This window comes from Marmota marmota, unplaced genomic scaffold (assembly GCF_001458135.2).
Source record: "Marmota marmota marmota unplaced genomic scaffold, marMar, whole genome shotgun sequence".
In the NCBI taxonomy this organism is placed as follows: domain Eukaryota; kingdom Metazoa; phylum Chordata; class Mammalia; order Rodentia; family Sciuridae; genus Marmota; species Marmota marmota.
In genome coordinates, this window is record NW_025999853.1 from 48,297,783 (window position 1) to 48,322,173 (window position 24,391).

Here is a 24,391-nt window from a genome sequence, read left to right on the forward strand (position 1 = left end):
ACCAGGCAACCCAGGCAGAAAAGAACAACCAATGAGGTGCTGACAGACAAGCAGTGCCTCATAACCACCTGTCAATCAGTGGGGTCTCACAGTTCTCAGCAAGATCCCCAGACCAACCCCAGAAGCACAAGGGACTGAAAACCTCCCTTTCTTATTCCAAACCCTCCCTTCCTGCCCTAAACCCAATAAAATCCCAATCTGGCTGAGCCTGGGTGCAATTCTCCCTGACCACCTCTGTTGGACTGGAGGGTCTCATCCAGGAGCAAATCTCAGTAAAGCCTTGTTCAGCTGCTTTTAATCTGTCTCCTTTTGATCACTGGTGCTGACCTTATGCCGCAGTCTGGCTGGGCACAAAATCACGAGCCAACACACACCTTGTAGATTCAAACAGCAACTCTTTATTCTCGAACTGTCACCGGCACTTTACACACGTTCTGGGCCAATCCGCATTCTGGGCCAAATCCACGTTCTCTCTGAATCCCGCGAGAACTCAACGGGAACTCAAGGAGCAGGCGCGCCTGAGGCAGCAGGATACGCCCTATTCCCAGCAGGGTACACCTTAAACCTGGATCCGCCCTGGTCCTTGAGCAAGGTCACCTTACATGCAATGTCACTGCAAATGACCTGGGTCATGCCATGCATCGTACCTACTTGGCAATGGCTCTCAGCATCTTCTTTTTGGTCTGTAGAAATTGCTTTAGTTAATCTCTCTGGAATCCAAATCGGCTGCTGTTCTCCCTGTGGAAAAACACAAACAGAACCCCGACTCCAGACAATCACTGGGTCAGGACCTTTCCATTGTCCTGTTAGAATGTCTTTCCAAAGTACTTTAGGCTTATGTACATTTTTTGGATACATATGCCTTTCCGCAGCACTAAGTCCTGATGAATCCAAATTTTTAAAGTTTAGAGTAAAAAGTGTTATTTTAAGTTTATCTTTGGGGGATATATACCCCTTTCCAACCTTACACTATCCTTTTTGGTGGGGAAGGTATTGGAAGATCTGGGTATCTGTGGCTCATTGTTATTGGGATGACTTTAATTCTAGGCTCCTTAGCATTTATAGCTCTGCCATTTCAGAGTTTTTCTCCTTGTAATGTTGACACCACATTATTAACACAGTCTTCCTTTTTAAAAGTATTTACTTAATTGCTCCTGTTGCTGTTAAAGATTTGTCAGCCCTACATGGTGGCACATGCTGTTAATAACATGCCATTAATTAATTCAGGAGACTTGAGGCACAGGTTTGAGGCCAGCCTCAACAACTAAGCAAGACCTGATCTCAAAAAAAAAAAAAAAGGGCTGGGGCACCTGGCAGGCATGCGGCCCGGGTTTGATCCTCAGCACCATATACAAACAAAGATGTTGTGTCCGCCAAAAATTAAAAAATAAATATTAAAAAAATTCTCTCTCTCTCTTAAAAAGAAAAAAAAAAGGATTGGGACTGTAGCTCAGTGGTAAAGAGCCCCTGGCTCTTTAATCTCCAGTACTTTGGAAAAAAAAAAAAAAAGACATTGTTGATATTGGAGGATTACAAATGGTCACAAATTCTTTGCAGTCACACTAATCAGGAAATACAGCTTAACAACTCCTTGAATCTGGATTAGCTTGATGACTTGCTTTGACACATAAACATATATGCATACATGTATACAGACATTCATGTGTGTATACATATGTGTATGGAGAAATAATACTGCATGAATTATAAGCAATACCTCAAAAGGTATAACCTGAAATTAATAAATTATATGGACTGAGATAGCCATATAATGAAGTCCTTTCTCTGATGATGATGAAAGATCACATGAAGAGAGAATTTCAGCTAATAGCCAGCACCAAATTTCCATCATGCAAGGAAGACAATTTGTATCATCTAACCCCAGTTGAGCTGCTACATGGCTGCAGCTACATGTGTGATCCAAGATAACCATCAAAAAAAAAATAAACAAGCAAACAAACAAACAACAACAAAAAAAAAACCCCACCCAACTGGTGTACTTCTTGAAGAGATACCTTTTGAATATTTTCAAAATCAGGGCTGGGGATGTGGCTCAAGCGGTAGCGTGCTCGCCTGGCATGCATGCGGCCCGGGTTCGATCCTCAGCACCACACACACAAAGATGTTGTGTCCGCCAAAAACTAAAAAATAAACATTAAGAAAATTCTCCCTCTCTCTCTCTCTCTCACTCTCTTTAAAAAATAAATAAATAAATAAAAAGGGCTTGGGGATGTGGCTTAGTGGTTAAGCATTCCTGGGTTTAATTTCCCATACCCACCCCCCAAAATTCCTAAAGCCAATTAATATTCCTATAACTCAAGCCCATATATTAAAAATATATATATATATGTGTATATATGTATATATATTCAAAATCAGATAATTGTTCTCACATATTTTTAAATATTTTATTGATATATTTATATTGCATATTTTTATTGTGTACTTTAATCTCTATACAGAAAAGTGTACAGTGAAATATACAACTCTGTATTTTCACAAACTAAACACACTTGAGTAATCATCAAAGTAGATTGCAAACGTTTTCTCACAGTTTGACACTTCACAAGTTTTTTTTAGAGTAATTTCTTCAGTCAAGTATTGCTTTTGTTTTTGTGGTGCAGGGCATGGACCCCAGCCAGGACCCTATGCATGGTAAGCAAGCACTATACCCCTAGACCCTTCAAGTATTTTTATATAGGCAAATTTATTAATATTTCCCTTTATCTCCTGCTTAGAGATCTCCTCTTGACTCCAAGATTATAAACAAAATAAAACAAAACAAAAACTTGATTTTTATCTACTTTTATGGTTTAATTTCTAACAGAATATTTGATAGGTTGATTTTGGAAAGTGGGATTCCCCCTTTTCCCCCAGCTGATGAGCCATTCTTTTGTATACAATTCATTAAATAATCAATCCTTCCCTCCACGCACATATTTTCATCATGTTCTACATTTCTTATTATATATTTTTCCCATTAAATCTTGATACATCTTTTATGAGAACCACAGAACCATAGTTCTTTGATTCTGGACAATGTCCGCCTTCTATGGCCTAAACTTGGCAGCACAGCTACTACCAAACTGGTTGCTCTTTGGAGTTCCCCTTCTGCTGCAAGCTGCATAAGGGGCAGTTAGGGGAAATAGGCCCCTGAATTTTGCTTACCTCCTGAGTGTTTGGTAGGTAGTAGGGGTTGCCAGAGCGGGAAGTGGAGGTGGAGTCTGGAGGGGAGGGTGTGAATCTGTCTCTGTCAGCCATGCAGAGGGCTTATTTTCCAGGACTTGTTTCCTTTATCTCACCCTAACCACTTAAACCTTCCTTGGAAAGGGGTTATAGGAGGGTTGGGAGCGTCCGCCCGCTCCCAACGCCCTATTGCCCATCTTTGTCTACATGCTCAGAGCGAATAGGTAACAGAATGCCTAGAGTTGGGGATTGGCAATTGAGAAGCCAAAGGTCTAGGGGCGAAGGGATGCGGGGCTAGGAGGGAGGACATTCCCGGGTCGGCTCCGCGCCGGGGCGATCTCCTCTGCGCCCACCAGAAGGCGCCGCGGCGCTCTCATTCCCCGCGCGGAGCCGGAGCCTCTGCCGCAACCATCCTGGGAACCGAGCCGCGCGGTGCTACGGTGTGAAAGCCAGGCGGCGGCCTGAGCCCTCCGGGCCCTGCAAGTGGGACACGGTGCCAGGAATCCTCAGCTTTGTTCCTCGAACTGGTGCGGCGGATTCTTAATTTCGTTTTCCCTCGGCAGGAGACAACCAGAACCACCTCCGCGCCGCGGTCTACAAAGCCCGGAGAGTCGAAGGCGGGAGGGGTCGGGCGTTCTCCGGAGGCAGGAGGATCCCTCACACTCTCAGGCACGCCCAGCTCCCGCATAAAGCCACCCCCTGCTCCATGAGGACCCCCAGGCCGGGGCTGAGAGCCCGGAGCAGCCGGCACCGAAATCTTGCGGCGGCCTTAGAGCGTTAGACAGGTCAGTGCCCAGGCGGGATGAGGGGCCAAGGTGGAGGCGACCGGCGACACGCTCGCCCGTCCATCCTGTCCCCCGCGCAGCTTCCCAAGGCCAGCCAGGGGGTCACCTCCGCCGGGACACCCAATAGAAGGAGCGTGATTCTGCATTTTTCCTGACGGGAAGGTGTGGAGCCACCCCTCTGCAGCCCACCCCAGCCCAGGTGATGCTCGGACTGGGGGAGGGGGGAGGGGCAGGGCGGTCAGCGGCATAGGGATGTCCCCCGCTCTAATAAAGCGGTGCTTTTCTATTTATGCATTGCCGCGTTGAAGCCACAGCATCCAAATGCCTCTCGCATCAAGATGCCAGGCCTCGGGTGCGAGAGGAAAACGAGATGCGGAAAAGGCGAGAAGAAAGGAGACCCGAGACACTTGAGGCCGAGGGAATGAGGGAAAGGGTACCGGGAAAATGACTCGCGATGAAAATCCTAGTGCGATGTACGGAGAGCGCGCCTGGGAGCCCTCAAGAGCCTCCGAGGTCGCCGGGGTCAAGGACTCCAGCCCTTACCTTCCCTCCCTCGGTTTCTCACCCTCCCTACCCCCAACCCCAGGATGCGGCTGGGCCGCCGGGCCCTGTGCGCGCTGGTCCTGCTGCTCGCCTGCGCCTCGCTAGGTCTCCTGTACGCAAGCACCCGAGAGGCGCCGGGCCTCCGGACCCCTCTTGCTCTGTGGGCGCCCCCGCACGGCCCCCCCAGGCCCGAGCTGCCAGATCTTGTCCCGGAGCCCCGCTATGCACACATCCCAGTCAGGATCAAGGAGCAAGTGGTCGGGTGAGTGCGGACAACTGCAGCAGTGGCACAATGCTTGCTAGGGGGGTGGCCTGGGGAGCTTTTGTTTCCTCTGTTGCTGGGCTCTGATACCTCCCTTCTCCCGAGTGGTTGTGTGGAGTAAAGTGGGACGTGGAGCGGGTAGCTGAAGCTTGGACTGGGGGAGGTGTGGATATTTGTCTTCCCTGAACCTTGTCATGGCAGTGAGAATGGGAGGGTGTGCAGGCAGAGGAAGGCCCTTGAAAGATTCTCTGATGTCCAGATTCAGACATGAAAAGAGATTCCAGAAGGGTTCCTTAATGATGGGTACCAATTCGTAGGTCCTGAAATCTTAGTAACGGTTCTATTCTACACCTCTGTGAATTCCAGATTTAAGGGATGAGTCACATTCATGATCTCCCACTCCTGGGGATTATCTGAAGAGCAATGTTTAAGGGAACACATACTGGATGGGCAGAGTTGAGAAGCCAAAGTGTGGGCCCAGTGTGTTTTGTGAGATGAGTGTGGCTGGACTCTGAAGATCCCTCTCCCCTCTTCAGGCTGTTGACTCAGAACAACTGCAGTTGTGAGTCCAGTGGGGGGAGCTTCCCCCTTCCCTTCCAGAGACAGGTCCGAGCCATTGATCTCACCAAGGCCTTTGACCCTGAGGAGCTGAGGGCTGCCTCTGCAGAAAGGGAAAGAGAGTTCCAGGCCTTCCTTTCAAGGTACTAGAGAGAAAGGAGAACATGACTTTGTGGGGGATGGTAGTGAAGGATTGTGGTGACTGAGCCAGGAGAGCAAGCCCCTCTGACTTTTTCTGTATCCTCTCTTCTTCTGTCCTCTCCTACTCCAGGAGCCAGTCCCCAGCTGACCAGCTGCTCATAGCCCCTGCCAACTCCCCCCTACAGTATCCTCTGCAGGGTGTGGAGGTTCAGCCCCTCAGGAGCATCTTAGTGCCAGGTGGGGAAGAGGATGGCCTGGGTCACTATTAGGGGGGCAGTGCCCAAGGTTGGGTAGAATGGAAGGTGAGGATGACTTCTGATGAAAGGGAACTTGAGGAGGAGATGGGGGAGAAGGGATTCTAGGGTTGTCAGAAATTACAGAAGACTGTAACTGGGGAGGTTTGGGAAAAAGAATCTATTATTTGCTAACTGACCAAAAGTTAGTTGGATATGTAGGTTAGGCTATGAAAGAAATACCATTTTGATAGCAGGAAGTAAAAAATCAGTTACTCTAGGCTATGTTATACTCTAGGCTTCTTGCTGAAGCCTCAACAAGATGGATGGGTGAAAAGTTCTATGTTGTGTGTGGTGAAAGAGGCAAGAGAAAGTGAGAAAGAATTTAGGGTTGTCTGTGTGGTTCTAATCCTCCATCATTCCTCCCAGGGTTGAGCCTGCAGGCAGCTTCTGGTCAGGAGGTATACCAGGTGAGAGAAAACAGAACAAGGAGACCAGGTGGGCATGAGAATGCTGGGAGGGAGACAAGGCCATCAAGGGAGGGATGGAAAAATCAGGGAGACAAGAGGTGGGCCTGGGGCCTGACCCTACACTTTCTGATCTCCTCTGCCAGGTGAACCTGACTGCTTCCCTGGGCACCTGGGATGTGGCAGGGCAAGTGACTGGAGTGACTGTCATTGGAGAAGGGCAGCCAGATCTCACCCTTGCCAGCCCAGGGCTGGACCACCTCAACCGGCAGCTACAACTGGTCACTTACAGTAGCGGAAGCTACCAGACCAACACAGCAGACACAGGTGTGAGACCTGTATAGAGGTAGGGGAAGGCTGGATGAACAGAAAAGATGGAGAAAAACTGCTGTAGGCAAATATCACAGGGTGTGGGAGGTACCCAGGCAATGGCCAGAGCTGCCTGGCCACACAATGGGTATTTCAACAGGGCAAGCAGGGCCAGAGAGGGAGAGAAGGGGCCTTTGTTCATCTGGGGCCAGAGCAGGTTAGAAAGAAACCTGAATCTTGAGTGTGTCCCCACTTCTGGCCAACCATGACAGGCCCCAGGAAGTGACCTGCTCCTAAGCCAAAAGACTCAGGCTCTATTCCCAAAACATCACTTGCTAGAGGGCAAAGTTCTTAACTTCCAGAACTCCCATTTTTCCTCTAGCAAAAGGGGCATAACACAGCCCTCCTGCTCCTCTCCAAAGTTTGTTACATAAAGTTTTCTCCTATCTTAGGGTCTTTGCACTTGTTGTTCCCTCTATCTGAAATGCTCTTCCCCAAGATTTCTGCATGGCTGGCTCCTTCTTGTCATTTAGATCTAAGCTCAAATGTCTCCTCTACACTATTACTTTGTCTTATTTTCTATTTGGTACTAAATAGTATCTGAGCTTTCTTACTTAGCCTGGGACAAGATAGACTAGGTTCCTATCAGCTTTCTTGTTGTGTAAGTGTGGGCAAGTTACTTTTCTGTACTTCACCTTCTTTTTCTGTAATAGGAATTTACTTACTGGGGCTATCAAGAGAATTAAAGTAATTCATATATTTAGCATAATTTAAGTGTCTGGAACATAGTGAATGCTCAAAAAAAGCTTAGCTTTTAATTAACACTTTTTCATTGTCTTTCTCCCTACCCATTAGGAAGTTCCATGGGGCTAACAACCTAGTATTCTTGACCACTAAGACCTAGAAAGGCAGGACAAAGAGTAGGCACTTAAATATTAATTAATGGACTGAAAAGAATGTTGTCCCAACTTTAAGGGCCCAATCTCATGTCCTTTCTCCCCAGTCCGGTTCTCCACCCAAGGACATGAGGCTGCCTTCACCATCCGCATACGACATCCCCTCAACCCCCGACTGTACCCGCCTGGGTCTCTACCTCAGGGAGGTGAGGATAGTGGGGGCAGGGAAGAAGTAGTACAGCTTTGGTGGGAAGTAAGTTGGGCTGGTGTGGGCAAGGAAGTAGTAGGTCCTGCCCTGGTGGGGAGTAAGTTGGGACAGGGTGGCCCTAATAAGGGTTGTCTTCCTGCTTCTCTTTCCTCAATCTTCTTGTCTGCATCCATTCCTATGTCCTAGCAGGCCAGTACAACATCAGCGCTCTGGTCACCATTGCCACCAAGACCTTCCTTCGATATGATCGGCTACGGGCACTCATCGCTAGCATCCGCCGCTTCTACCCCACGGTCACCGTGGTCATTGCTGACGACAGTGACAAACCAGAGCGCGTTAGCGGTCCCCACGTGGAGCACTATCTTATGCCCTTCGGCAAGGTATGCTGTCAGCCAGGCTGACCTGGGGCGCAAGAAGACTCTGGGAGGGGGCGTTTCTTCAGTCTGCAGCCAGGTTAGTGAATCCAGAGGGTGCCTGTTAAGCATGAGGATTCCTGGACTGTGAACTCTGTGGAAGAAAAAATTATGTTTCTCTTATTCGTTCTGCATTCTTAGAATGATGCTTATTAATGCCTACCAAGGCGTTCAATAAAATAATTAATGAAGGAATAAGATGCATTCCAAGACCCTCCCCCAGAACACTGACTCAGAACCTCTGGGAATGGGGATGGGAATCTGAAATTTTTTTTTAAACCTAGCTTCTGGACATTGGAAAGTCTGGAGCGGTGCACAGGCTTTTGTGAGGAGTGGGGGGGGGGAATGAAAGGTGGCAAAGAGGCATATTCTATTTCTCCAGACGCGCCAACTGTACACACCTTTCCTGCAGGGCTGGTTCGCGGGCCGGAACCTGGCCGTGTCCCAAGTAACCACCAAATATGTGTTGTGGGTGGACGATGACTTTGTCTTCACAGCGCGCACGCGGCTGGAGAGACTTGTGGACGTTCTGGAGCGGACGCCGCTGGACCTGGTAGGAGAGGGGCCCGTGGAATGTAGGGTAGAAGGGCCCTAAACAGGTTAGGGCTCCGGTGGGAGAGCGCGGTTGAGAACTACCAGCCTTAGCACAGAGAGAGTCCACAAAGTGGAGTCTGGGGGACGGTCTGCATTCTGTACGGGTGAAGCAGAAAAGGATGTGGCAAGGTTAGGAGCCTAGTCCCACCTGGAACCATCCTCCCACTCCCGCAGGTTGGGGGAGCAGTGCGGGAGATTTCGGGTTTTGCTACTACTTACCGGCAGCTGCTGAGCGTGGAACAAGGCGCCCCAGGCCTCGGGAACTGCCTCCGGCAAAGGCGTGGCTTCCACCACGAGCTCGTTGGCTTCCCAGGCTGCGTGGTCACCGATGGCGTCGTCAACTTCTTTCTGGCGCGCACTGACAAGGTGCGAGAGGTCGGCTTCGATCCGCGCCTGAGCCGCGTAGCACATCTGGGTGAGTGGCGCCTCCTCCCGGCAAGGCCTGGGAAGGACACACGCACACACACACTCCGCAGGAGCTGGGCGATGTTTGGTCACCAGGGTTCGCTGGAGCAGTTCTGCAAGGATTTACCAAGACCAGCACCCGGGCGAGAGACAGAGCTCCCATCCTCTCCTTCCACCCCACGCATTCCTTTTAGACCCCTGCGCCTAGCACAGCCGCTGGGTTCACCTTGAACTTCTCTGCCATAGTCACTACCCTTTACTCTACTCCCAGCCGCTTCTCCTGGTTCAAACTGCATTCAGAGCAACTCTTGCGGCACTTATTGAACCTCTTAAAGTGGGGAGGTCATGTCTTTCCATTTTCAAAGCACAAGCAAATCGATGCCATGTTTTACACAGAGTAAAACTGAGACTCAGAAGGGTTAATGTGCATGCCAGAGTTCTTAGAAACTGAGTCTTTGTAGGCACCCTCAATACCCTACATTTCAGTTCTTCCTTGTGGGTTGACCTTCTGCACTCTCAGGAGCCTTCATTATTTACACCCCTCCCCTCCAACCCCAGAATTCTTCTTGGATGGGCTTGGTTCCCTTCGGGTTGGCTCCTGCTCCGACGTCATTGTGGATCATGCATCGAAACTGAAGCTGCCATGGGCATCAAGGGATGCTGGGGCAGAGACTTATGCCCGGTTCCGTTACCCAGGATCACTGGACGAAAGTCAGGTGGCCAAACACCGCCTGCTCTACTTCAAACACCGGCTGCAGTGCATGACCGCGGAGTGATGGCCACTTGGGCCTTCCCCCTGTCAGGCTGGGCCTGCTTCCTTGTCCCTGCCATGATTGTCCAACCAACCCTTTCATCCAATGAGCACTCCTCTGAAGATCTCTGACCACTTTGCCCCTCCACCCTCCCCTTCAGAACCTGATCCCAAATAGGGGTTTGTCCTGGTGACACCCCTCCTTTCTGTGAGTGCCCAGGGGCCTGAGGAGCCATAACCTCTCCCACAGCCAGTGCCAAGTCCTCCCCCCACCCCATTCTTATGGGGCAGGAAATGGGGGGTGGTAATTTTTCCAAGTGCCAAAGAGCCCAGGAGGACTCTAAAACCCTGAAGTGGAAACACTCTCCTCTTGCCTCCTTGGGACTGAGGGGGTGAGAAACCTCCCCATTGTGCAATCCCAAGGCTGTGCCTCCCCACCCCCAGCTCGGGATCCAGGACTCTGTACCAGCTCCAGCCCACCCCCACAGAGACAACTTGTGACTCTGGAGTTGGGAGGGGCTGGTGAACACATGGTGAAAGCCATTTTTACTCGTGTCTCTGTGATGCTGTGGGCAGGGAGGGAGGGGCACCTGGGGGCCATGAGGAAACATCCAGACCCACTTCATGGATCCCAGAGGGTTTCAGCTTCATTTTATTCATTACATTAGGTAAGGGAGCTGAAGGATCATGGCCTTCTTCAAACACACACATAGACACACATCATTGGAGACCTTCATACTCCAAGTGACATGGTCATATCCATACTGTGCAAATCGTTGAGCCAGTGAGTTCCTGGAGACGAGAGTGGACAGGTTGGGAATAGTTTGAGTACCCCTTCCCTCATGGAGATTTGGCAATGCTCTGAGTGGCACACCACCCACTTTGGAACGTTAGTTCTTTGTTTCTTCACTCATAGCTTGGCCCAGTTTTCCTGACTTGTCTTGAATCTGCTAATCATCTCTTCCCCATCCTGTCCTTCATGATCTTCCTTCTTCACTGAAACCTTTCCTGAAACTCTCTGAATCTTCAGGCACTCACCTGCCTCACCCCCTTGTCCTAGTGTAGCACCTCCTGGCTCCCACTCCAGACGCTGCTGCCCCTTACCAGTTTCTCCAAGGCATGAGCAGCTGCATCCTGGACACTCACAAACAGCTGTTGTGGGGTCACTCTGTCCAAGACTCCTGCCCGGGCCAGTGTCTCCAGCACAGAGGCTGTGTAAGGAAAGTATCAGGCTCTGGGGCCCTAGATCCACACTGTGTTCTCTTTTATTCCCCAAGTGTCCAGTCATTCTCTAGTCAACAGTCCCTCCATCCTCCATACCACTCACCATTACATTGAGCTAGGAGAAGGTGGATCCCTACATCCCTGCATCGGCTAGCTAGCTGCAGAGATGAAGCAGAGGGGTTGAATCCCAAATCAGAATATAAACAGGATGATAAATGGGTTTTCGTCAACCTACCCCCTCCCTCACCTGTGCCACTTCCCTGGCCCCAGCAGCATCTGCAAAGGTGACACCACTGAAGTCTAGGACCACAACTCTGACAGGCTCAGCAACTAGGATGGGAGAAGGCAGGAGTACCAAGATACCAGCATGGGTCATGCCCAAATCTCCCTCCGTGTCATCCCATCTTACCTGTGTCTGGTAAGTTATCTGGCTTTGGAGATGCCTATAAATAGAGAAGAGTGGCCACCACGACCCCCAAAATAAGCATGAATGTATACACCTTTTGAGCACAACAACCCACCTCAGAACATATCTGCTTTCAAATCCCAGAAGACTCACTCTGCTCCTTGGCCAAGTTCCTTACCTTGCCTCCTTCTCCAAGCCCCAGATGCCACTCCAAGATGCGGCGAAAGTTCCCACGAGTCCCAAAGTAGAGTGGTGTTGGATATCTCAAGATACAGAGACCTGGGACCTGGAGGAGCTAAAAGCGAGAGGGTCATAGAAACATCCAGGTCTAATATTCTCTTCCTTTTTTGGCCAAAGCCCACTCACCCTATGGCTCTCTCTGAGTGGCCGGTAGAGTTCTGTTCCCTCAGCCAATCCAAGTGCTAGGCACTGGACCCTAGGGAAAAAGCTGGGGTCAGATTTTCAGCCTAACCTGGTCTGACCAGAGAGTTACCCCTCATACCTGGTCTCTCCCTCTCCTCATCTCAACTCTGCCCATCTTTTTGCCTACCTTTGCGTGCGGCAGACCACTGTCATCATGGAGAAGATCACACCCACGGCCAGACCCAGGTCCACATTCAGTGTCACTACAGCTACCCATGTGACTATCCACACAGCCTGTAGGACACAAATAGGGGTGGACTGCCCAGAAGAAAGACTGATCCAATGGCAGTGACTACTAAGGCAAGTGAGGGAAAGGGGGACGCAGAAAAAAGTAGGAAGCATGGTAGAAGGAAGAGGCAGGACTGACTCACTGATATACACCTGGGACCTTGTGCCAGTTGGGAGGTTACAAATATTCTGAGGAGTTCAGACCCCACCCTTTAAATGGTTTTAGGAAGTGTATGTGGTGGTGGAGGATGAGTTGAAGGACTTAGGACAGTTAGCATTGGCCCATGGTAGAGACTGGGGATACAGAGGATGCTGGGAAGATGAAAGGGGCAATCTGGGGTAATGCCACCACTTCTCACAAAGTCCATGCGACTGATGTGCCATAGCTGTGGAAGTTCCTGCATCTGGAAGAACATCTGGCGCATACTGGAGATGTTGATGCAAGCCAGGACAGCCTTGGGGCAGAGGAGGTGGGCTGACTGCCACAATGTCCTGGAATACACCACCACCCCTGATATGGCCATGCCTCTTCAGCCCCCTACCTTTGGCAGATAGTAGAAGAAGGGTCCCAGCCACAGCAGCACCAAAAGGACAACTATACAGGAGAAGAGGCCTGCCAACTAGCGGGAAGGAGGGATGGAAAAAAGGAAGGCAGGTAGAAGATTGGTAGATACCCCAGTAGCATCCCTCACCCCCATGAGAGAGCTGGTCTCTCTGCCTGCTCTGCTTCATCTTCCTCAGAAGTCCCCCTCCTCCCAAACCTCTTTCCACATGGGTAGACCACACTCCTAACCTCCTACTTGATATTCAGCTATCAACATCCCTCCCTTTCCCCCAATTAAATGTCCATAATTCTCCAGACTAACCCAGATGTTATGTAGTTTATCTGTTTTGTTTCCTATTTTGGTTCATTTATTAAGATTCCTATTTTTGCAGCCTACCTCCATCTTAAAAGCCACTGTTTAATCACCCTATAAGCAGGCTAATCACTGCTTAGAGCATCAGCAGAATGAGGAAAAAAAATATTAGGGGAAGACTTTGAAATGTGATACTTCTTTCTAAACAAAATGTCCTCATGGGGCTATTGCCTGAAGGGTAAGAGAGAATGAAAAGACACAAGTACTTTTTTCTCCCACCTTTCTCACCAATATCTCCTCTTGTCCTGCCCCACCCTATTTGCTCTGCCTCCTCTATCTCCCTGCAGCACCCAACCTATCCTTACCATGGATGCCTCCCTTTCCAGATTTCCCCAACCCCAGATACCCCAGTAGAAAAAAACAATTTCATCTCTTAGACTTGTAGTTTAGTGTTGTGTTTATTTATATTAGATCTGGGGCACCATAGACTTTTTCAGTGTTTAAACTCTACAAAGGTCTCTATGGAGCCTTGTTATCATCTCTCTCTCCTCTCTATAATCCCATCCCCTCACTCATCCTCCCTCTGATTCCCATTCTCCTCTCTATAGATGCTATTGGGGTATCTACAAATCTGTTTCTCCATTATAGCCATCCCAGCCTGAATGTCTCTCCTCACCTAAGGACACCCTCTTACCTGTGTATTCCCACCAGCGTCCACTAGTAGGCTCGTTGTGGCCAGTGAAGCAGAGTTGGGAAAGCAAGAGAAGAAGGAGGAGATGAGGTTGGAGACGCCATGGGCCAAGAGCTCCTGGAGAGATGCAGTGAGATGAAGAGAGATACATAGGGGAATAAGGCTAACGGGGTGTCTTCTAAATAGGGCTATACTTATTATAGTTATACAGTTGGAGTCATACCTGGTTGGGGTCAATAGTGTAGCTATACTTGTCTGCATACATGGAGGCCAGGGAGGCCGACACAGCAAAGGTAACCAGTGCGATGGGAAGCGAGTCAGCCAGAATCCTGGGCAGCTCAGCCAGACTGGGGAGGAGGGGTTGGGGAAATCTGGAAAGGGAGGCATCCATGGTAAGGATAGGTTGGGTGCTGCAGGGAGATAGAGGAGGCAGAGCAAATAGGGTGGGGCAGGACAAGAGGAGATATTGGTGAGAAAGGTGGGAGAAAAAAGTACTTGTGTCTTTTCATTCTCTCTTACCCTTCAGGCAACAGCCCCACTATCTGAACGTTGTATTTTGTGTCCAGGGAAGAGGTGAAGCAGAGCACGGAGGCCAAAAGCACCTGGGGAAGACACCACATTGGGGTCTAGGAGGAGATGGGGCCCATGGCAAAGCTAGAAGGGGCTCAGCATGAAAGAGGGTCACATGCAGGTCTAGGCAGTTTGGAATGGATGTTTGACAGCTAACTCATTTAGAGTGAAGGAGTGTGGGCATGGGAAAGAATAATGAGGTAAGCCTAGAGCTATGGAGAAGTAAGAGGGAGTTCCTATGAAGATAAAGAATATCAAGAGGTGCAACAGCCATTTTAAGCAGGGAAGCTGGACCATATCTGGCCATATGTGGGGAATCTGTGGAGACATGTAAATGTCCACATGTAAATAGTGTGGAGATATTTATTTAAGTGGGAAGAGAGCAACCTAGGTAAAGAGTAGAAAGGGAGATACACTGAATTACAGTGAAGGATCCCATGAGGAGCGGTGAGAGGAGGTGCTGAAGCGAGGGAAACCGCAAGGGGGCTCTGCAAGGAGGAAGAAGGCGTTCTAAAGAGTTCTAGAGGGGGCTCTGAGAGAGGAGTGATACAGTGAGGATGGGGATTCTTCAGGGTCAAACTGTTGTGGGAGGAGGCCTAGAAAAGTATGACTGTGTGCAGGACCTCTCGCTTGTGATGTCTCTGAATTTCAAAAGGGGGCGGCAGCAGCCAGTTCCTACAGGATAGGCGGGGTACGTGAGGGGCAAGGAGTCAAGAAGGCCCCTAGGCCATCCTCACCATGACGATTTCCCCTGGAATCGGGGTAGGTAGCTTGTCTCGGAATCTCACGTTCAATTCCTTGACCGGCACAAGCAGCGCCAGGCTGAGAGCCGATATGGTCAGTTCGGCTGGACTGCTCCGGGGCAGCGATGTGAGCACAGCTGCCAGCGTCTGTGGGCAGGGGCCGTGAGCAAAGGGCCACCTGCCACGTTTGACTGCCCCCTCTCTGCCCCAGCGCCCACCCACCAGACCAGGCAAGGCCTTCTCTCCCCATGCCACCAGGGTTTCCAGATCCGCAGCGCCCCCACGTAGCCTTGTAGTTCTTCAACCGCTTCCCTTCCTCCCGTTCACACACTACCCCTTCACCCTCATCTCTTCTCCCTTTTCGGGTTTCCCTCTTCCCGAGACCTCTAGAAGCCTCTTCTCCGCTGTTTTCCCACCCCCACCTTGAAGAGAGAGAAGCAGCCGATCTGGCGCGGAAGAGACAACCCCAAAAGGCTTGGAAGCTGGGATACAAGCACGTGCAGCGCGGCCCCGCTGGTCAGCGCCTTGACCACAGGTTCCGACAAAAAGGTGGACAAAACGCCAAGCTGCAGCACGAACATCCCCAGCTGCTGGGGAGAAGATGTGCACTCACCAACAGAAGTAGGAACCGACCCACCAGGGTGCAGTGCTCCAGCTTCCCCACTGCAACCCAGCCCAGCGGAACCTGAGCGGAAGATTTCCCCCTCTCTCTTCCTTTGTCCAATTCCCCTGGCCCCAGCGTGGCTCCATTCCCTCAGGGGCTTCTTGGGATCCTCCCTCACCATGAGCGCCCCACTCCCGAAGGCCACTGCGGCGGCCGCCCCAACCCGCTGAGCGTCCAACTGCTCCTTCTCGATTCCACTCAGGTTCCGGCTGAGGGGTTCGGGCACCAGCCGCTCTACCGCGGAGCCCGTCATGAGACTGAGTACAGCGAAAGTTCCTGGAGCCGGGGAACAAACGGCGAAATCACCAACTGTGCTGAATCGGACGGCCAACAGCCCAGGCTCCGCTGTTTGGAGCCAGGGTTGCTGCTGCCTGACCCCGCTCTCCTAGAAAGCAAAACTGCTGCCCGCAGTGAAGATCGTGGGGGCAATGAGCTGTCAGGAAACCGTGGGCAGGAAGGAAAGGAGAGCGCACCAGGCAGCAAAAACTGCCCCTCCGCAGACTCCCGCTGGACTGGGTGCTCCTGTGAGGGGTCTCGCATCTCTTCTTCCCCTTCAAGTCCTGGAGATGTTCATGTTAACAAAAGTTCACGAGGGGAAAATATCCAAGTAAACTCCCTCATCCGCACCGGCTCCAGCAAGTATGCCTGGATCAGAGTTCTGTGGCAGAGTGGCATCCAGAGGGAAGGGAAGGTGGAAGAGGTGAAGAGGAGAATCGAACTGGGAGCTTACAAGAAAGACGCTTCAAACCCTGTTCATTCTCACCCCCAAAGAAGAGAAGAGTCGTTAGTAGTCCCTGACTACTCACCGGTAGACAGGTGTCTCCCAGTACCCAGCAGGCTGTAGATGAGAACAGGAAAGAAAGAAGTGTAGAGTCCGAACACTGGAGGTACCGAGGTCAGGAGGGCAAAAGCCATACCTGGGGGAGAAATAGAAGGGAAGGTCTGCGGAGGGCTGGGGAGTCCAGCCCTGGTCCTGGCACCAGGGATACTAAACTGTGCTGGCATGAGGGAACTGAAGGGGTTAATGGGCCTCCGTGGGAGGCCCTGAGGCTGACAAGGTCAAAAATCGGTGTCGCCAAGCTCCTGGGGGGCAGCCCTATGCCTCTCTTCAGTTCCCAGAAGCGGAACCAGTCTCGCAGGATTGTGCAGATGAGGAGAGGTGGGGGTGGGGATGAAACCCCACAGTCCTTCTTGGTCCCTCTCTCGAGCATTAACCCACAACCTCACTCCCGGATTCCCAGGTTCTCATGCCTTCTCCTTGAATCCCTTTAAAGTTTGAGCTGTCGCAAGCTGGTATTGGGGCCTCTCACCCTGGGGTACGTGTACAACGCCCACGGTCACTCCGGCCACAGCATCCCCGAGTAGCCAGGCCCGCCAGCGGTAGAGGGGCAACCAGCGCAGTGGGGGCAACCGAGCCTGCAGCAGGCGCCACGCCCCCGGCCTGGAACAGGCGCTGGCGGGTCTCCTCCACATCCTGCACAGCTTTGGCCCGACGGGCTCAGTCGGTAGCTCCTGAACCTGCTCTTCATCCCCGAAGAGCTGCTGGAACCGAGCCTCGGTAAGGGGCTCCCTGAGCCTGGTGCCCAGTGGGTACTTAAGGTCTGAGGCCTCTCCTGGGCTTGAGCAAGTCCTGGCACCCAGTAGCCCACTCATTTTGTCTTTGACTCCTTCCAACTCCTCACGGTCTTAAATACACCTTCCTCGGCTAGCCCAGAGTCCCGCCTCCAAGAAGCAGGGTCCAATCCGGCCCTGGAGAACGCCATTTCTCAGGGACCTTCAGGTCAGCCTTGGGAGGGGAGAGTCCTCCCGTTAGGCGTTTCCTCGGACATCCTTGGCCGGATCTGACAGCTAGCCCTGCTATGAGGGTAGCTGAGGAAAGATGTAGCTATCAGAGACAGGCCAAAAGACAAGTGAACTAACAACACCCACTCTCAGACACTCCTAAGCTTTTTGATTTCCACACACCACACCCCGCTTCACTCTGGGTTCCTTTCACCGTCTGCCCTTTAAGCAGAGACAGAATCAGGCTCCTCTGGAGTCACTGATCCTTTCCTGACGGGTTGCATTCTCATCGTTTCAGAGCATGAAAATTCAGCACTTGTTGGGAGTCCCATCCCAGACCTAATCCTGAGGTAGCACAGCTTGCCACAAGAAAGGGGCTTTATTGGATTCAACAGTTTCACAAATTACTGAAATGGGAAGCAGCTACCTGTATTAGACAAAGACAATGACAAACTACTACCCCACACCTCTGCTGGGAGTGGCTGGGCTGAATTTAAGGGAAACATTGAACTAATAGGAAATTTTATCTTCAGTGCCAAAACAATGAAAAAAAAAAAAAACCGAAAACTCTGAAGCACTTACTGTTTATTACACTTATTACATAATACCTGAATGCTATTCTCAAAGTAGACACTCAAAAATACATGCATGGTTAAACTAAGTACAATGGGGTCAACCACACACCTAATGTATCCCTGTGGACCATAAAGAAAAACAAAGGTTCTGAGCTCCAGAATCTTGCTATTTGCTGCTATCCACTCCTCCATTCACAAGAATCTTTGGCACCCCTCCCCATCAACCTCTGGTCCCCCATCCCTGACCCCAAAGCCCCAGGGGTGGGGTGCAGAGAGGGTGGGTCTCCCCTCTTCAATTCCTCCTATTGTTCCCCAGAAATCTTATCTGGGTCCTACGTCCTGTCTCCCCATTACAGATCCCTCCCTTCATTGTCAGCCAGAGGGACCTGGGGCCCACAGGGAGACTCCAGCATCTCCTCACCCTCCCACCCCAGCAGTCTATTGTCTGCTGAGGAAGCCCCAGTACACGTGATGGAACCCAGGGGACAAACGGACACAGTGGACATACAGATGCACAGGACCAGAACAGGGCATGTGAATCTCTGTATGTTTGACTCTGTGTTCCAGGGGCTGTGCCAGAAGTTGGTAGGGGTGAAGACCCCTTTGGACTCTCCACTCTTGGATCTGGGTTTGAAGAAAATCTCTGCCTGTGCAGCATGGACATGCCCTATGACCTCCCAGAAAGCAAAGAAGACCCAAGTCAGGAAGGGGCTCAAAACTCCAGGCTCTTCTTTACCTTCCCATTCTACATCAGCAGAACACAGAGGCCTCAGAAGGAAAGGTATATTGGGTATTTTGTGCTTTAGTATCTGGGTATTTGAAGAATGATGGGAAGTCACAGGATACTGAGTCTTCTGGTGGGTCTAGACCAGAGGGTGAATGGGAAGGAAAGAAGGGTTGGATAAAAGGGAGAATACATCAAAAATAATGTAGGGTTTTCTAGTGGCCCAAAGTCCCAACTCTGGTTGGTGAGATGCTGCAACTGCAGTTAAGGACAAAGATAACAGTATCTTTTATCTTATACCTTGTGCCCTGCTCCTTTCACCAAACCCCTCCTAAAATAACGGGGGCCAGCTGATCTTTTCCATAACACTTCATACCCACTGCAGCCTCTCCTTCCCTCTGCTAAGACAGCAGCCTCAGTGATATAACAAAACCTTTATTCTCAGAAAACAGAAAAAAACAAAATCAAAACCAAAACCAATAATTTCTATCTGGCCCCTGCCCCAGGCTTCCCTCTGGACCACCCATATATCTTCATTTTGGAGGGACCATGATGCATGCATAGGGGTGGAGCTGAAGGATCCTGGGTTCCTGGGTTAGAAAGAAGTCCTTTTGGATCTAGGTACTGTCCTCCGAGTTGACATCTTTCCCAGCCTTGCCCACCCTGCAGACATAATAAGAAGGAAGAACTCTGGAGTGAAACCAGAGGATTGCCCTGAAGTTCCTTGGGGAATAGGTGGCTGAGTCAGCACCACCCCGTGGCCTTCATCAGTTACAGCTCATCTTCATCCAACTTGGCAAGTCTGGCCTGACAGGGAGGGGTGTTTGGTGTTGGAAGGACTGGAGAAGAGCCATGGGATGCCTGGGAGTTGTCACCAGGGGCCTAAAGAAAGATTCAAGTCAGAGGATCAACAAAGACCATCAATCTACCCCTCATTCCTCTTTTCAGTTTAATCCCCTAGCCAAGTCACCTCCCCTTTCCCCAAAGGTAAATGGAGGGATAAGAAGTAGAAAGGGGTACACAAAAGGTGGTGGAAGAAAGGAATGATATGGAAGGGGTTGGGGATCCACAAACAAGAGGCCCTCCCCATTCTGCTTAAACAGAGAACTGTGTTCCTTATACCTGTGTGTCCAGAGACAGCGGGGCTCTGGCCACTTCCCCTTTGGGCAACAACAGTAGGGAGGGGAGAGAGCCATTGATGGGTGTGTGTGTGCTGACTTGAGACCGGTCTCCAGTACGAATTCTCCCAGGGCTCCCTATCCCAGGCCCTCCTAGCCGCCCCAGGCTGTTGGTCTGGCTTTCCCGTCTCTGGTACTCAATGGGTGACTGCAATGCTGAGGCAAAGAGAGGAACAGAAAGAGTGTTACAGCAGAGACAGGTCCCTTTCTTTAAGGGCTGTTTGTGTCATCCTCCAATTTTGCCCTCCCTCTAGCCTAAGGACTCTCAATGTAAAGTGTTGGGGGCTTTAGAGGATTTTGAGTTACCAAATCTTGAGTTAATACGCAAAACTGGAAGTGGAAAGAAGCTGGAGTCAAAAGATAGGTGCTAGAGATTGGATGGTGAAGGACTGAAGAGGTCAAAGGGCTGAGGGAGTATGTGGAGGAGGGGGGAATGAGAGCCTCACCATTGAGAAAGTCCCGCTGGCTTTCCAGGATCTGAGCCACTTGTTTGATCCAAGCCTGACTGACTGTAGGGTCTGAAGCCTGTAGGACATAGCGCTGGATCCCACCTTCTGGCCCTCTGGAGGTCAGTGCAAAGCGGCAAGGGTCACCTTGGAGGTTCCCCTCCAGCCCCAGGCAGCTCACCTGGATTGGCAAATAAGAGATAGTCCCCTGGGCTGGGGCTGCAGCTTAGTGGGTTCAATCCTCAGCACCACATAAAAATAAAGAAAAAAGCTACATGTGTCCATCTACAACTGAAAAATATTTTTTAAAAAGAGAGAGAGTCCCCAGATTCTTCAGATGCCTCCAACAAATCCAAGAGCCAGATATCATCTCAGAGACCTCACCCCATCCCAGTTGTCCTCTCCCCACCTTAATGCTGCTCTTGTACACATATCCAGGTTGTGTGCCACCTCGAGTTCCTCCTCCCAGAGCCTCACTGAAGATGATGATTTGCTCAAAGAGGAAGACTCGCCTCTCTCGACCCCGGGGGGAAAGTAGCCCGAGAGCCTCAGGTTCCGTAACCCAAAATGTGTCCTGGCCCAAGAGCTTCCCTTGAGCAGTCAGTTTGCCCTGGAACCAAAGAATATGGCCTTTAAGCTCAATAGGAGGAAAAAGGCAACTGTCTGCTCCTCCCTCCCTTCCTTCCTCAGTTCTCCCAACCAATTGTGGTATCAGTCCCAAAGAAGAAGATAATTCTCCAAAAGGACCTCCAGAGTGCCAAAACCAAATACAAAAGCACTGGGCTGCCAGACTCCTGCCCCATCTCCATACCTCAAATCCCCGAAGTCTCCCCAGAGTCATCATATCATTGCAGCGCTTTGGCACAAAACACATGACCTCTACGGCTTGCTGGGATGCAGGTGAGAGGAACATTGTTGGGCAAAGAGAGGAATTATTGGAAAAAAAGGTTTATTCAGCCAGCCGCTTCTTCACACATCTCCACACCAACTGCCCCCCCTCAAAACCAGACAGTTCCAAACCACCCATGGGGCTGGAGGAACTCCCAAATATGGTGTGTCCTTGAGGATCTGGAGGTCCTTACCTCCAGCTCTTCAGTATCCATCCCAGCTCTACTGTAATACTTGAGAAAATCCTAAAATACAGAGAAGAAATGCTCAGGGTGGTCATGGGACACTATCAAATGCTCTCACCGCCTCTCCTAAGGACACAGGTGAGGACCTCCAAGAAGTATGGTGAGCCTTGAGAACCCTGGGGAGATGACAGAGGAAACTGCTGTCCCAACCAGCTGAACCCCCCCCCCCCCCGGGAGAAGGTGATCCTGACCTTGAGCAGCAGTTGGTATTTCATTATCCGCTGCACAGGTTTGATGAGGAGGTCATTGAGCTGAAGTCGGTGCCCCAGCTGCTGCCTGAGCTCCTGAGGACAGGGACAGGGTAGTTATGCAGCCTGGAAAACCTGGTCATGCTGATTCTCTGTCTTCCTTCCCCCAAGGCACCTCTGCCACTGACCTCAAAGTAGCTGTCCCCAAACTCTGACACCACGTGCTCTGACTTGGGCTTATTCTGACAATATACCACGTACATATGCAGCCGACGCTCCTAACAGGAATAACAGAGAAAAGAAAGTAGGGTTAACTAGGAGGGAGGGCACTTCTCCAGATCACACTAACCCATTCCCCAGCCCCTCCCCTCCTAAGCCCCACCCTCTGGAGCCTCACATGTTTGATGAATAGCTGAGCCAGCCAATCAGGATCCTTCAAACACCGCTGTAGCTCTTGCAGGAAATAGCTGGGAGGGTTGGTAGAGAAAGGTAAGTCAAGTACATTTCAGAGTCCTTACCTCTCTAACACGTCTCTGGTTTCCAGCTGTATGCCCTAGTTGTGTCCCCTACAACTCCAAACGTTCCTTGGTCTCATTGGGCTGGAGGCTGAGATACAGAGACTACCAGACGAATTGTCCCTCCCCAGGACCTGGCTCTCAGGGCTCCACAACTCACTCTCGGTGCCACTCAAAGATTTGCTGGATGTTCCCAAACACAATCCTGTCACGGCCTCGAAGACTCTCAGGGACCCCCTGAGAAGCCATGGTGGCCATGTAACCCTGTGGGAAGGTTGGAATGGAAGCATGAGAATGTAGCCCAGTCTTGGTGGTTTCCCCCACCCCAGGAAGTCCAGAAGTAGGGAGGACTGAGAGGGTGGGAAAGACTAGCACCAAGGCATCTCTCAGGCAAAGGGAAGGGGGCAGGTGGACCAGGGTTGGGAAGGGATAAGGGAGCTACCTCCACAATCTGCCCCAAGTCGTCCACATACATTTTCTCTGTTTCTACCAGTTCACTCAGGACATACCTAGGAGGGAAGGATGAGAGTGCCCCACTTCAGAGTCTGGGAACGTTCTTGGTTTAGCCAGTTCCCTCTTGGACTAGAAGCCCTTTCATCACTACAGCCAACCTCAGAGGTCATTCCATTTACAGTCTTGTGGAAGTTCTGCAACTGAGGTAGGGGGTATGGACACTTACATACTCCTTTCCAGAGCCTTCTTCTTCTGTTCCTCTTCATTCTCAGGGGCTTGAGACAAAGTCTCCTCTTCAGGTGGCTGGAAGGAAAGAACATCTTAGGGTAATAAAATGAATACCTCTTGGTGATGGGAGCCTCCCCATACCCATTTCTTCATACCTGTGTCTTATCTCCAGAGCCCTCCAACAATGTGGTTAACAAGGTCAATTCTGGCAGCTCCTCTCCTGTGGCTAGAGCTGGCTCCAGCATCCAGTTCTAGGGCCAGAGGTCAAGTGTCAAAGAGCAGGGATAGTAGTTGGATCTCCTAATGACCAATGGTCCCAACTTGCCCTTTCTCCCAGTGTCATGCAAGGATGTCTTACATGCTTCTGTGGCACTCCCTGCTCACCTCATATGGTCCTGCTTGACCATCATCTGCCTCAGTTTCCACACTGAGACAATGTTTGGAATTATCCAACCATCTTCTCAGGCTACTAGCTGGCCCCGGAGGGCCTGGGGAACAGGGCCCAGAGCTGAGGCCAGAGCTGGGGCCAGAGGGGGCAGCCAGACCAGAGGCAGCAGAAGCTGATACACTCCCCTCACTGCCAGCAATGGAATAGGATTCTAAGGGGGGACGAAAAAGAAAGGAGGCAATAGATACTGCTCCAGCTTCAGACTCAGGGTCTCCAGGGAACTCCCAGGTTCTCCTCTCTATGACAGTCAGCCCCCTCTCCCAGGGTTCAATCTCTTGACATCTTCATTTGAGTTGGCTAGGATAGAAATTTCACCAGGGCACCCTGGGGAGGAAGGACAGTAAATATCTGGCTCTCTAGCTTGAACCCCATTGCATGTGGAGGTTCCCCATATCCCAAGTATAGCACAGATATGGGGGTGGGGGCAACCATCTGGGCAGACACTGGAAGCTGGGGGTAGCCATCTGCTCTTCTACAACCCTCCCCCTTCCAATGGGTACAGACCATTCTCTGGGAAAGGGAGAAAAAGAGCTAAGAGTCTATCTGCCACCCCCAGACTCCTTCCTCCTTCAATTGCAGTAACCATTATAAAAAAGAAAAGACTTCTGCAGCCCACCTCTCAACACATGCACATGCCAAATTGAGGAGGCCAGTGAGGAGAGTTCATCAGGGTTATCTTTGACCAACTATTGAGAAGAGCTGTGATTTGAGTTTTTATAAAGCCTCTTATAGAATCCCCTCCTTCCTCAGTCCTCCATTCCCTGTCCCTCTTCAGAAGTAGAGTCTCAACAAAATGATTTGAGTGAAGATATTTTAGGGCTAAGGGGGTTGTGGGTAGGTTTTTCTCATATATAATTGACTATAAGAAAGAGTTAGGAGTTCCCTGCCCCTTCCCCAGTTTTCTTAACTTGAACTAATACAAATCTGAAGGTAGAAGAGACCTTACAGATCAGACCATCTATTAAGTCACTTTCTGGAAAACACACCTAAACCCCTAGGGCCAGGACAACCAGATGCCTAGAACCCCAGCCCGCAACCCCACTCAACATTGGATCCCTACGACCTCGCACTCACCACGTCCCCCCCGGGCGAAGCAGCAGCCGCATTTTGCCAGCACTTTCCGAATCACACGGGGACAGGCACAGCGACCCGCCTTGTGCCCCC

The 24,391-nt window shown here is 50.8% G+C and overlaps 3 protein-coding genes across 28 annotated transcripts in view; 1 reads left to right on the plus strand and 2 right to left on the minus strand.

The window, feature by feature from the left end:
• Window positions 1-3,263: 3,263 nt before the first annotated feature.
• On the plus strand, window positions 3,264-10,294 carry B4galnt1 (beta-1,4-N-acetyl-galactosaminyltransferase 1). Of its 11 annotated transcripts, none has more exons than XM_048806282.1 (12): window positions 3,264-3,410; window positions 3,750-3,971; window positions 4,052-4,170; window positions 4,558-4,776; window positions 5,313-5,477; window positions 5,606-5,712; window positions 6,138-6,178; window positions 6,322-6,502; window positions 7,488-7,586; window positions 7,775-7,968; window positions 8,384-8,554; window positions 8,770-9,416. In XM_048806282.1, the coding sequence occupies exons 4-12, from the start codon at window positions 4,559-4,561 to the stop codon at window positions 9,229-9,231; spliced, it is 1,638 nt and encodes a 545-aa protein (XP_048662239.1). In that variant the 5' UTR covers window positions 3,264-3,410; window positions 3,750-3,971; window positions 4,052-4,170; window position 4,558; the 3' UTR covers window positions 9,232-9,416. The 11 variants fall into 11 exon arrangements, with proteins under 11 accessions (XP_048662239.1, XP_048662273.1, XP_048662242.1 ...); XM_048806285.1 differs by lacking the exon at window positions 3,264-3,410 and adding an exon at window positions 3,499-3,669; XM_048806299.1 differs by lacking the exon at window positions 3,264-3,410 and adding an exon at window positions 9,559-10,294 and having other exon boundaries at window positions 3,529-3,971; window positions 8,770-9,010.
• A 93-nt stretch (window positions 10,295-10,387) lies between these two features.
• Window positions 10,388-17,390, minus strand: LOC107140120 (solute carrier family 26 member 10). Of its 13 annotated transcripts, none has more exons than XM_048806199.1 (18): window positions 16,868-17,388; window positions 16,364-16,474; window positions 15,676-15,833; window positions 15,316-15,483; window positions 14,888-15,040; window positions 14,100-14,182; window positions 13,804-13,951; window positions 13,584-13,697; window positions 12,575-12,652; window positions 12,392-12,487; window positions 11,932-12,038; window positions 11,748-11,817; window positions 11,560-11,676; window positions 11,385-11,418; window positions 11,223-11,305; window positions 11,079-11,133; window positions 10,856-10,962; window positions 10,388-10,543 (listed from the first exon to the last, which is right to left on the minus strand). In XM_048806199.1, the coding sequence occupies exons 1-18, from the start codon at window positions 17,208-17,210 to the stop codon at window positions 10,505-10,507; spliced, it is 2,064 nt and encodes a 687-aa protein (XP_048662156.1). In that variant the 5' UTR covers window positions 17,211-17,388; the 3' UTR covers window positions 10,388-10,504. The 13 variants fall into 13 exon arrangements, with proteins under 13 accessions (XP_048662156.1, XP_048662220.1, XP_048662163.1 ...); XM_048806263.1 differs by having other exon boundaries at window positions 15,316-15,480; window positions 16,868-17,231; XM_048806206.1 differs by having other exon boundaries at window positions 10,388-10,962; window positions 11,403-11,418; window positions 16,868-17,390.
• A 1,667-nt stretch (window positions 17,391-19,057) lies between these two features.
• Arhgef25 (Rho guanine nucleotide exchange factor 25) overlaps window positions 19,058-24,391 on the minus strand; it is a 6,861-nt gene continuing 1,527 nt past the window's right edge. For all 4 annotated transcript variants that reach the window (XM_048806341.1, XM_048806332.1, XM_015483100.2 and 1 more), the window contains 14 exons: window positions 23,164-23,378; window positions 22,935-23,030; window positions 22,778-22,854; window positions 22,541-22,607; window positions 22,259-22,362; window positions 21,981-22,050; window positions 21,772-21,861; window positions 21,587-21,679; window positions 21,345-21,395; window positions 21,074-21,151; window positions 20,672-20,872; window positions 20,263-20,443; window positions 19,761-19,972; window positions 19,058-19,520 (listed from right to left, as the gene is read on the minus strand). In XM_048806341.1, coding sequence (XP_048662298.1) covers window positions 19,410-19,520; window positions 19,761-19,972; window positions 20,263-20,443; window positions 20,672-20,872; window positions 21,074-21,151; window positions 21,345-21,395; window positions 21,587-21,679; window positions 21,772-21,861; window positions 21,981-22,050; window positions 22,259-22,362; window positions 22,541-22,607; window positions 22,778-22,854; window positions 22,935-23,030; window positions 23,164-23,378 — 1,646 coding nt within the window. In that variant the 3' untranslated portion in view covers window positions 19,058-19,409. The remainder of the gene's footprint in view (window positions 19,521-19,760; window positions 19,973-20,262; window positions 20,444-20,671; window positions 20,873-21,073; window positions 21,152-21,344; window positions 21,396-21,586; window positions 21,680-21,771; window positions 21,862-21,980; window positions 22,051-22,258; window positions 22,363-22,540; window positions 22,608-22,777; window positions 22,855-22,934; window positions 23,031-23,163; window positions 23,379-24,391) is intronic.

What these genes read in the sequence shown, in the direction of transcription:
- B4galnt1 (XM_048806282.1), top strand. Translation starts at nt 4,559, where the DNA reads ATGCGGCTGGGCCGCCGGGCCCTGTGCGCGCTGGTCCTGCTGCTCGCC. An exon ending in TTCCAGGCCTTCCTTTCAAG is followed by an intron (nt 5,478 to 5,605) that starts GTACTAGAGAGA and finishes CTCCTACTCCAG; the next exon opens with GAGCCAGTCCCCAGCTGACC. An exon ending in GACCAACACAGCAGACACAG is followed by an intron (nt 6,503 to 7,487) that starts GTGTGAGACCTG and finishes CTTTCTCCCCAG; the next exon opens with TCCGGTTCTCCACCCAAGGA.
- LOC107140120 (XM_048806188.1), bottom strand. Translation starts at nt 17,210, where the DNA reads ATGAGTGGGCTACTGGGTGCCAGGACTTGCTCAAGCCCAGGAGAGGCC. An exon ending in ACACTATTGACCCCAACCAG is followed by an intron (nt 13,698 to 13,803) that starts GTATGACTCCAA and finishes GCATCTCTCCAG; the next exon opens with GAGCTCTTGGCCCATGGCGT. An exon ending in GGGCCAGGGAAGTGGCACAG is followed by an intron (nt 11,134 to 11,222) that starts GTGAGGGAGGGG and finishes TCATCTCTGCAG; the next exon opens with CTAGCTAGCCGATGCAGGGA.